Source organism: Neopelma chrysocephalum, unplaced genomic scaffold, assembly GCF_003984885.1.
Source record: "Neopelma chrysocephalum unplaced genomic scaffold, ASM398488v2 Primary Assembly neopelma1_59, whole genome shotgun sequence".
Classification (NCBI taxonomy): Eukaryota; Metazoa; Chordata; class Aves; order Passeriformes; family Pipridae; genus Neopelma; species Neopelma chrysocephalum.
The window spans coordinates 3264328-3281896 of NW_020897714.1; the positions used below are offsets into that span (position 1 = coordinate 3264328).

At 39.0% G+C, this 17569-nt stretch overlaps 1 protein-coding gene across 2 annotated transcripts in view; it reads left to right on the forward strand.

Annotated features, from left to right (window-relative positions):
* The window catches only part of TRHDE (thyrotropin releasing hormone degrading enzyme), a 215319-nt gene that overhangs the window by 107357 nt on the left and 90393 nt on the right, over nucleotides 1–17569 (forward strand). For both annotated transcript variants that reach the window (XM_027679720.1, XM_027679721.1), the window contains one exon: nucleotides 16350–16415. In XM_027679720.1, the coding sequence (XP_027535521.1) occupies nucleotides 16350–16415 (66 nt within the window). The remainder of the gene's footprint in view (nucleotides 1–16349; nucleotides 16416–17569) is intronic.

A 17569-nucleotide genomic window follows, 5' to 3' on the forward strand; every position in this document is an offset into this window, starting at 1 on the left:
TTGGCATTCTGCACTGGGCATCACGTGGGTGTGGTGGACATCGCAGACATCTCTCCGTCGCACCAAGACATAATCGATGAGGTGCCAATGCTTGGATCTGGGATGCATCCAGGTTGTCTTCAGATTGTTTTTCTGCTGAAAGATAGTATTAGTGATGGTGAGCTGTTGCTCCGCACAGAATTCTAGCAGAAGTCTACCATTATCGTTGCAGCTTCCAACACCATGCTTGCCTAATATTCCTTTCCAGGTATGAAAATTCTTTCCTACTCTGGCATTGAAATCACCAAGGATAATGATCTTATCATCTGCAGGAACCTTTTGGGTAAGGCAGCGCAGGTCGGTGTAAAATTTATCTTTTTCAGCAGGGTCAACTTGGAGAGTTGGGGCATATGTACTAAAGAGGACAACGTGTTGCTTGTTGTTTAGTGGAAGGCATAGGGAGATAATGTGGTCAGAATGACCTGTCGGCAGATTTTCGAGTTTAGGGACAGTAGAGTTTTTGATCATGAAGCCGACTCCTGAGAGATGCTTTTCAGTTCTGGGTGTACCTGACCAAAAGAGTATGTAACTGGCACCGTGTTCTCTAAGGCTGCCTTCCTCGTGAAGGCGAACTTCGCTGAGAGCAGCAATGTCGATGCTGAGACGAGCCAGTTCATGGGCAATTAGGGCAGACCGACGCTCAGGATGTCCGCTATCTGCAGAATCGAGCATGGTTCTGATGTTCCAGCATGCTAGAGTTAATTTGGGTACACCTTTGGAGGCAGGTGTATGTGCCTTCGTCTTTTGATCTTTGTGTGACTGCATTTGTAGAAGATGTCACTACAGGGCTTTGCAAATGTGGGTAAGGCCTTCGAGCCTGCGCAATGGATTTTTTAGGTGAGACACAGTGTGCGTGGAACTGAACCTACCCTTTAATCCTAAGGTTCATCTGCCAGGGCCGAATGAGCTTGGACGGTAGCAGCGAGGTCCTCAGGACGTAGGTTTAGTTAGAGTGACCTTCTCTTAGATGGATGGCCTTACAGGGCTAAGCGAGCTCCATCTGCCCGGGTTTAGAGTTGTCCTTCTCCTCTGTGTACTCTGAGGCTCCCCCTCTTATCTCCCACGAGGGCACAGTCCGCGCTGGCGAAGCTCCCCCCCTCTTTCTCCTTTCCATGTCCGGGGCCGGGCCCGAGTGCCCGGGGCTGGGCCGTGCCGCGCGCCCGAGTTCCGGGCCGGGCCCTAAGTAATTTTAATTTACACTGAAATGACAAAATAGGACAGTAGGACAGATCTGTGTACTGTTTGCTATTTCATGCAGGCTAATAGGTCTGTTATCTGTGCAGATTACAGAACAATCTCTGTCTTGTGTCCTTCTTCCTTTTTCAGTGTAACAGGGGCCATGCCCAGTGGATAGAGCAGCATCTCCACTCAGCTTCTCTGATGGCCACCTCCCAAACCTTAGGTGACACTGAATGTATTCATAGAAAGGCATGATCCTGTAAATTTTGAACCCAGTTACCAGATCTGGCAAACCACCTTGGGGAATGGCAATGGAAGAATTTACTTTCATACTTGCATAGGTGAAGAGGTTAAAATACCTACTCTTTTATTCATTTTCCTGTCTAATGGTTTGTCTTTCTACTAGTCTCTGTAGCCATTCATCCTTTTGGTTTAGACACAAGCAAAATCTAATAGGAAGAAACTTTCCACACTTGACTTTGTAGCTGCTCTTTTCACTGTTTCTATACCTTCCTCCAAACACCTGACACTGTTTCTGTCTGAGGATAAATTAGACCAAATTTAAGGTATTGTACATCTTACATTGTTTCACTCCTATGTAACCTGGTATGCATGCATGCGTTGCTTACATTTCAGCTATGGAAATTAAGCTAATTTATTAGATATCTACAATATTTGCCTATTCTTCTAGCTCTCTGGTGTCTGCCAATGTAAAATCCAAACTGTAAAATTATACTGAAGGCTTTCACCTGGTCAGGTATGTGCTTAAATATTTTCAGGTGCTTCAAAGTCCTACTTACACAATGAGCCCTGCTGGAAGGGATAGTGCTACTGGTGTTTCTGGAATGACTTTTTGGTTGTCTGTTGACTGATCTTTTAAATGGCTGTAAAATATTAAGTTCTTGGAAATTTTTTTCTGGTGACTCTAGTAAACTTTGAATCAGGACCATCAGTGAGGACTTTTCAGCTGCCTTAAATCAAATGTCTTTTAGCAGTGTACCACTGTTGTGCAGTATCTTTCCCCTACATTGTGGAATTTGATTTTTCATTCTTTCTAATTTTTTTTTTTAAATGTCCATCTTGTGCTCCCTGAGACTTTGGATTGTCCATATGATCTCTTTTCTCTTTTCACAGTTTTCTACATGATATGGAAATGATGAAACTTTCCCCATCTAATTTTTGTTCAGTGAAATGACAGTCATAGAATGTCATTATCATTTCATTGTCTGTACTGTCATCAAGATGGCATAAATCAGTTAGACACCATTAAAGTGCCCATCTCTTTTAGACACTCAGCTGTCATTTTAAAGATATGCCTCTTTTTCTTTCCATACACTAAAGAAATGACCATTGCAAATGTGCTAATTAAATGCCTCAGAGCTGAATATATTTTTCATTTCCACTTTCTTGTCCTCAGTGATTGCACATGTTGAGAAATCTCATGACACAAACACCTGAAGAATGGCATTCAGGTAATCCCATAAGCAGAGTGCAGCCTGGCAGCACATGATGTTTTTCTACTAAAGCTGTTGAAGGTAATGCTTGCCTCTTTTAAAAGCATCATACTAGTCGTTCTTCAGATAGGAGCACGTCATCCTCCATTAGGGTCACAAATATGTAGAGAAAAATGTGAAGTCGTGATAGTTCATTAATAAACAGTACTGGTAGATGATTCAAGGCTCTCAAGTTACATCAGAGAGTGGATATGTCTTCCTAGTGCAGCTGGAAGTGAGATAGTGTCCTCCCACAATGATGGGAAAAGTGTTTATATCCCAAGTGCAGTAGAAAGTATAGCCTGTTGAACACAAGAGTGGATCTGAGGATTGTTAAATCAAAGCAAAAAGCGTGACAGCCTTTTCACACTAGAAATAACTGACAACAGGAATCATAGCCCTGGAGAGCTGCAGCATCAGAGGAGGGAGTGCAGCAAGAAAAACATGAGGAGCAACAATCAGCGAGGAACAGCCAGCTGTAATAAAATGGAGAAACAAGGCAGCTGCATCTCAAAGGGAGCAGCCAGACCCAGAGCAGTGTGTGGGAGAGAGATCCCAGACACAACTAAAGGAGTCATAGCGCTAGATGAGCAGCCACAGCCAGATAAGGGAAGGGATGTAAGGACTTGTAGAGAGCCAGATATCTGAAGTTGTTTCTATCAGCCTGCTGGATGCTTTGAAGGGTGTTGGTTGAAGATTCTGGCAGCAATCAGAGCAAGACCAATACAATGGAATGCAACTGTAAAAGTACCCCCAGTAGAATATGTCTTGGCAAGTGACAAACAATAATCAAAACAAGGAGGAAGATGACCGGAATAGGGAAGAATATTATTTTTTTTTCCTTCCTGTAAGCAAAGTGAATCTCAGCAGTGAGATCAGTTACTGGCTCTGACTTTATAATGCAAACAATTAATTATTTCCTAAACCTCTCTCTCTATATAATTTCCTTTTCCTACTTAACTCTATACCACTTCTTTAAAAATGCTTTTTCCTGCTTTCTATGTCAAGTGATGGAAGAAAGATATATTTCTGATAGTAATAGAGGGAGACCATACTCCCTGCCTCTCCTCTAAAGCAACACTCTGCATTAGAAAATCTGTTCAACTAAAAGTTTACACAGAGAAAAATACTTGGCTTCCTGTGTACTGCAATAACAATATACAGTTCTGGCAAAGGAGAATTTAAGAAATTGAAAGCAGTGGCTTGCTCACCCTTTTGAGTGTAATTCTCTCTGAAAATTTACAGCATAGCATGTTCTGCAAGAATGTGGAACAGCAGTAGGGCTAATGCAGTCACTAGAAGGGCTCTCCAAAAACTTCATTCTTTTTAATTCTATTCCTCAGGCACTAGGAAGGATATTGGCACTGTAATAAAAAAAACCACAAAAAGAACTCCCATTCCAAACATGTATTCTGTCCAGTAAAAGCAGAAATATTAGTTTGTAAGAAAACCCATTCGTGAGTGCAATGAAATTGTGATGATGTGCATCTATGAAGTGACTACAGAATAGTGAGAGTAGCTCATTAACAGTGAAAAAATACTAGATAAATGCATATAAATAGTAAAATACGTTCTATTTTTAACTTTTCACTTAATTAAATCAATAACATAAGATAGTATCCAGTTAGTTAAAAATCTTAAAATACAGATGACTTTAGAACCCACTCTCTTACTGCAGTATAAAGGGAGAGCTTTTTGTTCTCCTTAATTTAGCTGTGATGTTGTCTGTGAGTGCCATTAACTTCTGGGTGCACATTCACCTGATGCTGATTTCTCTTCCATGTCTTGTGAGTGCAACAGGTCAGTGCCCAGATTGAAGAAGGTGCTTTCAGGAGCCATTTGTTCCTAATGCATTGTAACAGAGTAGGTATCTTGTAATGAAAATAATGTCTTTCTGTTTAGATAAAAGGCTGCAGGTTGTTACTGCTTCCAATATGAAAGTCATCAAAACTCAGTCAGTGAAACCTATAGGTTCAAGATCAGAGCAGCCCCAAGAGTACCTGACTTAAAGTATACAGGCTGTCCCAGTCCATCCAGTGGGTGCCAGTACATAAAGCTAGGCAGGTGCTTCAAGATACTTAAAATACCTCTCTTCAGGTGTCTACACACCTTCCTGACTCAAGCAGGAAAAACTGTCATTAACCCTTTACACTGTTTAGTATATGCTAAGATATTATTTTCTGAAGAAAAAACATAAAAACCACTGTGTGTGAGATATAAGCAGCCACACATGGACAAGTGCTTCAGGAGTGTTATGTTCCCCACACCAGGGACAATTATATATGAGTTTGATTAGAAATAATAAAGATAGAGCACAAATGTTAATAGAAGCATTTCTTTAAAGAAGAACTCATTAGACTAGATCGCTTAGTCAGGGTAGAGTGATTGGGAAGACATGACCTATTGTGGTACAAGTCTTCTGCCTGTTCCCCATGGAAAGGCGGTGGCAAAAGGGCTGGAGAAGGTGATCAGAGCAGAAATGGCAACAGTAGATATAAACACTGCCCTACCATCCTTCTTTTCCCAACAGGGAGTAGAAGGAACAAAACAGTGCATCTGTGTCTCAGATGTTTCTATGGCTCAACATAAGGTGTTGATAAAGGTAAGTATATATGGAGGTACACCAGCCTATGCAACAGAGTTCCTGAAATGCTTCTCTGTTTCTACTTTTTAATGGTCGTTTTACTTCAGTGCTTGGTAAAGTTCTGGAGAAGATTATTCTGGGAAGTATTGAAAAACACCTGAAAGACAACGCTGTCATAGGTCACAGCTAGCTCGACTTCATGAGAGAAAAGTCCTGCTTATCAAATCTGATTTCCTTCTATGACAAGGTAACCCACCTAGCTGATCAAGGGAAGCCAGGTGATGTCATCTTTTGCATTTCAGTAAAGCTTTGAATGCTGTCTCTCACAGGATCCTTCTGGACAAAATGTCCAGCACACAGCTGGATAAACACATCATGTGGTGGATGAGCAATTGGCTCAGGGGTGGAGCACAGAGGGTAATAGTGAGTGGGCTAACATCAGACTGGTGACCTGTCACTAGTGGGGTTCCACGGGCTCCATCTTAGGCCCTGTGCTCTTCAACATCTTCATAAATGGCTTGGACACAGGACTGGAAGGGATACTAAGCAAGTCTGCAGATGACACAAAGCTGGGAGGAGCTGTTGACTCTCTCAAAGGCAGGGAGGCCCTGCAGAGAGACCTTGACAAATCAGAGGACTGGGCAATCACCAACCATATGAAGTTCAATAAGTGGAAGTGCCAGATTCTGCACCTGGAATGGGGCAACCCTGGATGTTCGTCTCCCAGACTGGGGAATGAGGCGCTGGAAAGCAGTGCCACGGAAAGGGCCCTGGCGGTCCTGGTTGATGGCAAGTTGAATCTGAGTCAGCAGTGCCCTGGCAGCCAGGAGGGCCAACTGTGTCCTGGAGGGCATCAGGCAGAGCATCGCCAGCCGTTCAAGGGAGAGGATTGTCCCGCTTTGCTCTGCACTGGGGCGGCCTCACCTTGAATATTGTGTGCAGTTTGGGGCACTGCAATATAAGAAAGATATTAAACTCTTAGAGAATGTCCAAAGGAGGGCAATGAAGATGGTGAAGGGCCTTGAGGGGAAGCTGTGGGAGGAGCGGCTGAGGTCACTTGGTTTGTTCAGCCTGGACGAGACCTCACAGCAGTCTACAAGTTCCTTGTGAGGGGAAGAGGAGGGATGGGCACTGATCTCTTCTGTGTGGTGATGAGTGACAGGACTCGAGGGAATGACAGAAGTTGTGTCAGGGGAGGTTTGGGTTGGATATTAGAAAGAGGTTCTTCACCTTTTGGTTGGGTACTGTAACAGGCTCCTGAGGGCAGTGATCACAGCATCAGGGCTGACAGAGTTCAAGAAGCACTTGGATGATACTCTCAGGCACATGGTGTGAGTCCTGGGGATGATGTTGTGCAGGGCTAAGAGTTGGACTTGATCCTTGTGGGCCCCTTCCAACTCAGCATATTCTGTGATTCTGTGATTTTCAGCAAAGGGCAAAGCAGGAAGTTACAGGTAGCATCTGTTTTTTTTTTCCCCTGAAGGAGTCCAAAAAACAATGCCTGTGTAAAGGCAAGGACTGATTTTGCTGATATACATCCTAGTTTAGATCAGTAAAAGAAGAGCAACAATTACAAGTGTTAAAGTAACTTGGAGCAAATAGTAAGAATTAGAAATAGAAAATGAAGTGGAGATAATGAGATAGAGTAAAAGGAACAAAAAACTTGATGTAAGACTATGGTCAATATTTTGATCAAAATATGATCCTGCAGGACTTCTATTCAGGAGGGAACTCTCTGGAACAGCCTCTGGCACAGTTTTGTTGTTGTTGCTGTTGGTTTTTAAACATATGTGTAAGTACCAGATAATTTATGAAGCTTAAAGGAGGCATTAACAGAGAGAAAGTAGAATTACAGGTTTAGTTATAGTCAGTTGCAAATCAGTCTTAGGCAAATGGATTGAGATTCTTATGTGGTATTTAGCGAACTGAAAAAAATATTTTTTTTCTTCAAGATTTCCATATAGAAGCAGTTAATGAAAAAGTATGATGTGCCTTTGTCCTTGTCATTGGTGTCAGAACATTTAAGAGAGATTCTGGTGGTGGTGGGAAATAAAACTCCTGTTGTAAATTGAGTCCTGATAGCATTTTGTCTGGATGATGGCTAACATTTTATTATTCAAAGAAAATGATGTGACAATATCCACCTGAAGAGCATGATTAGTTATGGTCATTTACCCCTGAATTTTATTCTTTGTGTCATGTTCTTAAAATTTGCAATGGAATTTATGTCTAAGACAAGCATTTCACCAAAGCCATTGTACCATCTGACCATTTTGGTATTATCCAGCCTTAGAACAGCTGTGTTTGTCAGAATAGAAAATGATTATGATTTCCAAGTGAAAAGCTCTCCTTGAATATAATGTTGCTTTTTCAGTGGTGTTTTGGCATCAGATAAATGGCCTTTTATTCTATAAAACCAACATAAAATCCCTTTATGCATCTTTGAGGATTTAGCACAGTATATTACAAGTTTGTAGGTGTATTCGCTGATTTTAAAGATACTGGCTTACCCATGCTGTTAATAAAGTTTTAAAAATAGTGTAAGCTTACTTTCTTTATTAAAGTATATCTTGTTTTCATTGCTGAGTATCAGCAGCACAATAATTTGTGAGTGTGCACTGCTTGATAAGCAAATATCAATTGGAAATTCTATTGCTTTAAAAAATAAAGAAGATGAATTAAATGACTTGATTTTTTTTTTCTGGTCTGTATTGTTAAAAGCAGTTAGGGATGGTTTTGTTTGGGCTCCTTTTAATGAATGTATTCCCTTTTTAACAATTTATTACAAAGTGCAGGGGAACTGATCAGACCCACATTTAGCTAAGTACATAGTTATTTGTTCAATTTTATGTGTGTAGGCTGTGGAATTTAAGTTCGATTGCTTGTGTGCTTAAGGTACTTCAGTGTGTCACTAAGCAATGGCCTGGACTAAGACCCTCAGGATAGTCTCATATTGTGACATTTTGTACTTGTGTGCTGCGTAACCTGCATCTACCTATCTTCTTCCTTACTTCTTATGGCTTTTATGTGGGCTTTCCAAAGGGAAAGCCTCTAAGAATTTATTTAAACGTTTTACATTTCTGCCACAGGAAGGAAATCATAGGCATGTGTTTACTCATTTAAACAAATATGTTCTGTTATCCTAATCAAATAAAGAGCATTCACACTTATCAAATTCACATTCATTAAGCTTCATTTTTTTCTTGTAATATTTAGAGGTGCCATTGGAGAATACAGAAAAGAGCTATGCTGTTGTATTACAGTGTTAGGTTTCTGAAAATGAAAGAGGAATTTAGTGCTGATGACTCATGATACAATGTAATTAATTCCCTGAAAAGAATTTCTTATTGAATACTTCTGCAGTTCTCAGAGATGAGATATTTTTGATAGAGACAGCTGAAGAATTCCAGAGAAGCCTTTGCAATTATCTCTGCTCTTACAACTCCATAGAAGTACTTTAGGAAAGGTCTCTCTGGAGCCTGCCACAGTATCGTGTTTTAACTGATGTCATGAAGAGGACACTCTTATTCCACAACCATCAGAGTAAGGCCATGTACCATGAAAGACTGTTTAGATGACAAAGGTAGGAAAATAAAATACATTTCAGTATAAACTTCTGAATGGGAGCTGAGGAATGACTGGACTTCTCCCTTTGAGGGAAAATGAGAAAAGCAAGAATGTATGATGAATATGTATGCTTAAGGAAATGCAACTAAAGTGTAACACCTGAATTTGAAAGTGGTTACCCAGTTTTCAGTTGTTCACACAGGAGAACTAGGGAATGCGTGTTGATTTGCTTAAGGTCAGACCAGCTGCTCAACGGACATTGCAGTCAGACTTCTTACATCTCTTTATCCTCTTCTTTATCGTGCTGAGGGTAACAATTCAGTTAACTCAGTGCACTGCATGTAGTGTAACACAGCAGATCAGTTGACCAAGTTTTTAAATAGTTCCCTTACATATATATACACTATTCTGTGTGTCTACGTTTCAGCCAATTCTGCAGATGCAACTTAGTCAAAACATATTTTTTTCTGTTAAGTATCTCCAAGATTCAACAGATTTCATTTCTGGTGGGTTTTTTAATTTTATGTACAAGTTCTTTTTAAAATGTCACATTTTTGCTACATGTTTGATGTACATTATTCTCTGACTTTTATTTCATGCTGTGTTTTTGTCAATAAGCTAAATTTCATGGAGCATCCAGCTGTGGTTGCTTAGTACCAACAAAGAATGATTATTTTGAAAAACGTGACTTGGATATTACTTGTTGGCTAGTGTTCGCATTACAAAATTGAAGTACAAATGTGCATTCTTTGTATGAGTGCTTGTTTACATGATCTTCTAATATTTGAAATGAACTGAGACTCACAGAATTATCCACAATTTTGGGAAATAAAGAATAATGTACGAATTCGGGAACTTTGAACTGAAATGAAGTGATACTCATTTGCTTAAGAACCTATTTGATTGTGAATATCCTTAGGCTTCTATTTGATGGAGAACTGTAAAAATATATTCAGCATTTTAAAGAAAAAAAGCAACCTATATGCTGCAAAGAGAGATTCTGTCTTACTAATCAGATAGAGTTCTTGAGGTGGAGTCAGTAATTACTGGGTTTTGTAAGATGTCTTTGACAAGGCACCTTGCCTATAGCTCAGGTAAATAGTTTAAGGAGAGAACTGTTTAACGTGTGTGTACTGTGACTGATTCATTAAAAAACCCCTAATACTAGTATATATCAGGTATATACTAGTAGCCGTGAAACTTTGTATAGTGATTCTCATCTTAAATCAGGAGGTCTTTATGAAATAATGATGCCTTTGTGGGTGCCTGTATGTGGTCTGAATTTTGTTCTAATCAATGAAGATGATTATAAGAACTTACTGTTGCTAATAATGGTTCTAACAATACAAATAGCATTTAGGTAATTGAGGCAGAGGATAGAGTAATTCACATTTCCTTTAGCTAGAGAGAAAGTAACCTTATCTTTAATTTCAGGTACACATCACACAGAAAAATAACAGTAGGTCTTCTATTTGTGTCCCACTGTATTTGAAAAACAAGTGGTGCTCTTACATATTAATCAAGACTGATTTTGAACTGACTGCTGCACAATAGAAGAATGTTAATAAATCACCCATATTCAATATTGGTTTTGGTTTTGTTTTTTAAATGAGAGAAGAAAAAGCAAACTGGATGTGTGAAGGTTTTGTGGAAAATTGACATATTAAATTTCTTTTTTAGAATTTCAGTTATATAACTTTTGTTGGTAGCCCAATGCTCCTCTCCTCAGCATCTCACTCCCTTCTTACACCTTGGATACCACGGTGGTGTTTTTCATACCAGGATATTTCCTGATTTTTGTTTCATGAAAAGGATCATTCTGAACTAAATTAAACAGCTTTAATTCTTAAAGAAGGATGGCAAGGTGGATGTTCGGTGAAGAAGAAATAAATTGAGCTCTGTCTAATCGGTGTGATTGATATTTGATGTTATATGAGATAAATTGATAGGTAAGCCTGCCAGCTGGTGTCTCAGACTTTGCAAACTCAAGGAGGTGTTTTTCCACTATTTACTCTTCCATGTTTTCTAATGTTGCTTTGTAAGTTACAGGATGAAATATCTTCAGAGAGATTCATATCACCTCACTTGAGATATTCACTGTGTAGACTCCTGTAACTGAGTAGTCCTCTCATCTCCCTTTATCATCAGTGATGTGCCAAACAGGCACCTTTAGGGTGAAATTCATCAGTCCTATTTTAGATGCATGTCTTTGGATGAGATGAACCAGGGTGAACTGAAGTGCTTGCTCCTGTCTTCATTGCCTTTAAAGGGGGTCTAGGCAGCTGGCTCAGCTGTCTGCAACTGAAAAAATATCAGTTAGCTACAGTGTATGCGATTGCACTCAGATGAATCTCAATCCTATGGTTAAAACAAAACCAACAAAAGCACAACCAAAAGGAAAAAGAAATTGATGTTACAGGAAAGAAATGAAAAGTTTTGGTGGGAAGGAGGATGAAAGAGCTATGCTTTTTCTGATCTCTTTTTTATGAACTCTTTTCCTTCCCCCACTCTTTAACGCATTTACAAAATAATCAGTTATTTCACCCTTACAAGAGTGACCTGTAGTTCATGCTTTCTGTTTTGTTGCTGGTATTTTTCTCTCTTGAGAGCTTTTTAGAATACTGACATAATTTTTGGTTCTTCAAAGAATAATGATGAATGAGTTTCCAGCTTATTCGTATCTCTTCACACGCGGCCCCTTGTCTGTGCCTGCTGCCTTCTGCATAACCTTATGTGCTGGTTTGCTTATTTTTATCTTGTTCCATTCACTGCAACTTCTTCACCAATTCTTCATTTCAAGTGCTTTTCTTTGTTGTCTGCTCAGTATAGAGCATCCACTTTCAGCTAGCAAGCACTCTGCCCTCTCTTCAGGGCCTTTGCTGGTCTTCTTATATAAAAGTATGGCATGTAGAATAAAGCAAAATATATGTTATTTGACTGTGTATATACAAAAGGATGGTTTCACACCAGTTTTGTATCTTCACAATTCAGAAATTCTCTTCCCTGCACAGTGGGGAACCAGTCTCTGTATGGTCTTTTTGGACAGTGCACTTTAGATGTCTGCAGTGCAGATGTGGTACATATGGTACTACATATGAGGTAGTCACTCAAGGCTACTTTTGGTGTGAATTACAAGAGATGGGTGCTTATTCTGATCTGAGGTCTACTTTAAGATTAGATGAAGTGTAGCCCATTGACTGTAAGAGAAGTCTAAAGGACTAAAGTAACTGTAGTCACAGGTACAGTAATTGTGATCTGTAGTGATGCCAGAGGAGGAGTGGGTCTTTAAAAATTAGTTACAACTAATCTGAGGTCAAGTTTCAATCACATTATTTTATGATGGCGTGGAGAAAATTAAACTGAATACCTTAACTGTGTCTGGATTTTGTAGATTTCAAAGACATGTTCAGTTTACATATAAAGGAATTTTACCCCTAATTTTTCTTATGCATTGTGTTTACCATGATGCGAGTGTCAAGTTTCTTTAGGGAAAGAAAGAGCATAAACTTCCATCCCTTCAGGCACTGTTGGCTCATTGCCCAGGAGCATGCCTTTTCTCAAGAGCACTATGCAAAAAAGGGCTGTAGGAGCACTTAATTTCCCTGTAGTAGCCAATATGTTCTACCTTCCTTTCCTATAGCCATGGAGGCACAGTGCTGAGTCTGAGGAAGCTTCAACTGTGTCATAGGTTATGCAAGGAGCATGCTGGGTATCTTTGGCAAATGATTTCACTATAGTGTGCCACGGTTTCCCTTTAATTAGCAGAATATTGGAATCAATGTCTAACAGAGCACTTCTGAGATCTGCTAATAAGCAGTGCTTCACCAGAGCCAGGCAGTGCCATTAATCACTGAATTAATAACTAGTGTATTTGTCTGAGTAGACATATTAAGATATGGTACAATGGCTTAAGGTGAGTTAGATTTTACACTGACAGGAACAGAGGTATGGTTTTTTGAATAGGAAAGAATTGCTTTCCACCAAACCTCTTAAACCAATATGCTTTACCTCTTGACAAGGTACTGACTCATCCACTACCTGGAGGAAAGCACTTAAATCATCAATAAATAGCCATTCTGCACCATAGGAGAGGCAAGTTTGTTTCTCAAGACTCCATACATTGTTTCTCGGTTGGACAAATGTTGGCCGAGCAGAAGTGGCCTTGGAAGTGAAGTGGAGGGCAGACTGCTTGCATGCCAGGGTGTTCAGAGAGTGATGCTGCCAGGTTCCAAAGGGCGTCCTCTGCAGCAGGAGAGATTCGTTGTGATTCTTCTGAAGGTATGGCACCATAGGTCCTCTGGACTCCATCCAGTTCACTGCTTGGCAGGCAGGTAGGCAGTGAAAATGTGAGCACTCTGGGCCATTCAGACGACCTCAAGGCTATGGGTCGTTATAGCCATTGTGCCTCTAACTGAACTTACTGCACATACCTTCTTTGCCTCCCATAACCCTCTGGTTAGGGTCATCTTCCAAACTCCTCCTTTTAGGAAGCTCCTTTATACCTTAATATCTCTAGCTTTTTATCCTTCTACCTGCAAACCTATTTCTCTTCCTCTCCAGTCAGAGTGCCGGTGTTTGCTGCCGTATCTTTCCCTTCCCAGAGCTCTGAATGTATTGATTGCTTCTGCTTTTCTTACAAATGTATCATTGTTCTCTGTTCTGCCTGCTCTCAAAAGTGCAAGAAAGGTGAAATGAGTGGTTTCCTCCCATTTCTTTTCCCTCCACACCAAGGGCTGCGTTTGCTCCTGTTTCTCTTCCCTTCTCTCCCAGACACTTTTTCCCTCTCGAGGGTCTCTGTTTTTTTGTTTTCCCATTTTTCTTTAGAATCCCTTTGCTTCCTTAAATAAGTCAAGAAAACTTTTGCTTTCGCTGAGTGGGGAAGATGACAGAACTGGGACAAGCATATTGTTCTGGAAGCTATAAGTACGGTTTCTGGGTTTCCTGAAGGTAATTAATTGGTAGAAAGTACTTCTAAAGAAGCTGTGAAAAGAGGTCTATCTTGAGAGAATAGTCCTGCCTCTGTGCATTGACTCTGCTATTCAGTCTTTGCTTGCTTTTTCATTTTGTTTTCTGTATAAAGGCCAGCCACAGTCCTTCCAATGTGTGTCTAAATGTTACCTATGAGACTAATTCTATGATTTCTTTACATGTGATAGTTCGTGGTATCTGGATAGAAAAATAGACTCAATGGGCAAGATTAAATGGGAGTATTTACTTGCTTACTTTTCAGAGAAATCAGTAGAGTTAAGTTGCCTATATAAATATATGTCTTTGCTACTGTGTGAAATATAAACTGTGAGAAAGAAACAAGGGCATCCTGGAATACTAACAAGTGATTAGGAAAAGGGATGTGTGATGAATGGAAAAATATCTTCTTGTTAAGGATTTTGATTGATCCCTTTTGTATTTTATGGTTTGTTTTTTTTTTTTTCATTCTGCTACAGATGTTTTGGGCTGCCCTGCCCGTTACTTACAGGATTAATAGAATTTATCTATTTATTAGATATTTTTAATCTTCTGTTTGTCTGCTTAAACAGATTTATCTGCTGTTTATCTGCTTAAATGTCTCTGAGAAGTTTACTCATTCTGTTCCTCTAGTAAAATAAGGGCAATAATGCTTCCTGACCTCTGGTCTTGTGTGTTCAGGTAATAATCTATTTTGACAGGAATTATTTTCTATTCTGCTGTGTGTTCCAGACATGATTGGTCTTCCAGTAAGATTATATACCACCGTAACATAGCCTAATGTTAATAATGTAAATGCTGTGTTTTGGTTTATGCACTATTCAATTCCTATTGCAACTGCACACATCTCCTCAATTTTTTTTTCCTTCCATTACTTTGCTAACTATACAGTATTTGTTGTTGTTGCCTATATGAAGAACCTGTATTTTCTTAAAATTTACTATTAATTTACAAATATTTTTGATTTATGTCATTATTTCAAATGTTTTTTATTACGGATGATCCCTTCAATACTTAAAAGATAGTCACTATGTAAAAAATGAGTGGAACATGTATAAAATGGTCTGAAAATTGGACAACTGTTAAATCCCCAAAATACCCTGAACTTTAATCTAGCAGGAAAAGACATAAAGTTCTGTTTTGAAAGCTGAGGCTAGATATATTCGAATTAGTGAAGCTAGATAAATTCAAATTAGTAAAAAGGTACGTATTTTCACTGTGAGAGTAAATATTAGTTGTGACACATTATGTAGTACTATGAAACATTTTCCTGTTCTTGAATCTTCCTGAAATAGATGCTGTTGTGTAAAAAGAAGCCATAGGGTTTTTGCTTAAATTACTGTTTGACCTCTATTAATGCAGAAATCAGATTACATTGTTGTAATAGTCCTTTTGGCTTTAGAATCTGTGAATTTTTGAGTCTATGAAATGTTTATCTCTTTTTTTTAATTATTATTTTCTAATTGAGTGTTAAGCTAATTCCTGAACCTTCATCTCCTGCTGAGGTTGTAGAGTTCTATTGTCATGTTTTCTTACAGCCTTTGATTCACTGACTTGAAATCACAAGCGTCCTCCCTCTCATGCAGTGATCAGTACTAAGTATAACATTTGATTAATGGGATTAGAAGACTGGTTGTCTTGAAATTAGATTGCAGAGTGGGATATTACAGCTAAATTGTCAAATCAGATCTGCAAAGGTATTTCTGCTTGAAAGAGAGCACTTATGCAGGGAGAAAATATACAGCAATTGTGTTTCTGAGAGAGAGTGAGAAAATACAAAAAGGACACCTTAAAAAAAGCTACTCTGGCAAGTATCTGTCTGTTTCTTGCAGTAAGTACTGAGAATTAGAATCACCTGTCTTTTAGATCTCTGTGCTTTGCCTGAAGGGGCAAATGGATAAGAACTGGTATAAGCAGAGAAAGAGTGCTAGACAAGTACTTACCTCTTTGCATGAGAGTCTGGAAAATAAGCTGGCTATTAGTAAGTCAAATATATATATCCACATCTTATAAAACTCATATGGAAATGATTCACTTCCAGTCATCAGATCTTGAAGGCTTTTACAAAGGAAAGTAGTATCACTAAATCCTGATGTACAGTAGTGTAATGGAGATTAAAATATTATGAATAATCACTGAGGTAGAGTTTGGCATGGACATTATTTTTTTGCTCTCATTTAAAACTGGGCATTTCTGCAGGTGCACAGAAGGGCTGGGGTCAACCAGCTGTGGACCTGACACATCCATGCTCCAGCAGGGAGCATGTGTGTTTTGTCACCTATGCTATATTCAGTATATGGGACAGGATATTAACAATATCGGTTTGCTTCCTTACTTTTCTTTGTAAGCATTTGCATTGTCTTCTCTCTCTCTTTTTCATTCCAGCACAAATAAAGATTATATTAGTCACAGGTTTCCAGGATGATACTGTTGGATGGAAATGCCTAATTCAGATTGTTATTATTGTATTATATTGACATTCAAAACCGGTAACTTCTTTGTTTTTCCATTATTTCCCACAGGGTGCAGCTCTAATTAGAATGTTGGCTAACTTTATGGGTCACTCTGTGTTTCAAATGGGCTTACAAGTAAGTAAAGGCATTTCTGTCTTTTCTCTTGCTCTCTCTTTTTTCTTTTGAAGCTATATTTGTATAGTTTTGTATATTTGTTTGTGGAAATGTTTCTTTACTTCGGGACCATCTGAGGCACCACCATGTCCCTGAACTGAATTTGATGGAAGATGCTGAGTAGTGTAACACACATTGTAGTGCCACCTGTTTCACCTATATTTCTTGGTGTATGAAGTGATTGCACTCTAATTGGCACATGGCTTTGTGTCTGTTTTGTGTACATAGCCACGTAGAAGCCATTTTATCCATGTGACAACTGCATAAAGGACTAGCTGAGGAAGTAGCTACTCTTCGCCTACATTTGACTGCTGGTCTAGCAAATAATAACAGTATCAAGCTGACTAGAAAATACACAGCCCTAAAACCAATAATGCTTTTCAGATAAATATTTTTGCCATCCCTTCCTCCATAGCAAAATCCTTGAGCTTTATTTTTACCTTTGATGAGCATGGAGTGCTCTCTGCCCTAATGATGTTTTGAAAATTCACTCTACTTTTTAAAAGAAATTTAGAGAGGTAACATTTCTATACAAAGAGAAAGAAATTCAACATGCTGATTACCAAGGATGAACTCTTTTCAGCAATAATTCAGCACAAATGAGCATTTCGTAAACTATTTAAAAGCAAACAAGCCAAAGCATAAAAAACAATGTGACTCCCTCTATTCCATTGAAATCTGCTTGAGTAAATCATGTTAAAGGCAGCTGTGATTGATGAATTATGTATGATGCAGCCTGCTACTTAGAAGTGTCCTTTAAAGTAAATTGATGTTCACCTGAAATACAATTATGCTAAGTTGGAAAGAGCAATCAATCTTATCTGTTCTTAGTAAGCTTTTCATTTTGAAATTTAAATAAACTATGTCTAGGATCAGGTCATTTTTTAACAGAAAAATTCTACCTCTAACCAAAATAAATTGGAAGATAAAATATAGAACAAAAATTAAATGAATGCATTGGTCATGTCAGAGAGGTGTGTTCCATGAAAAAGCAATGAAAGGAAATTTGCTGGGGAAATACAGCTTTTTGGAGGGTTTACAGGACATCCAGGGTTTGCGGCATAACTTACTCACAGGACCCAGTTGGATCATTTTCTTAGTTGTAACACCAGGTC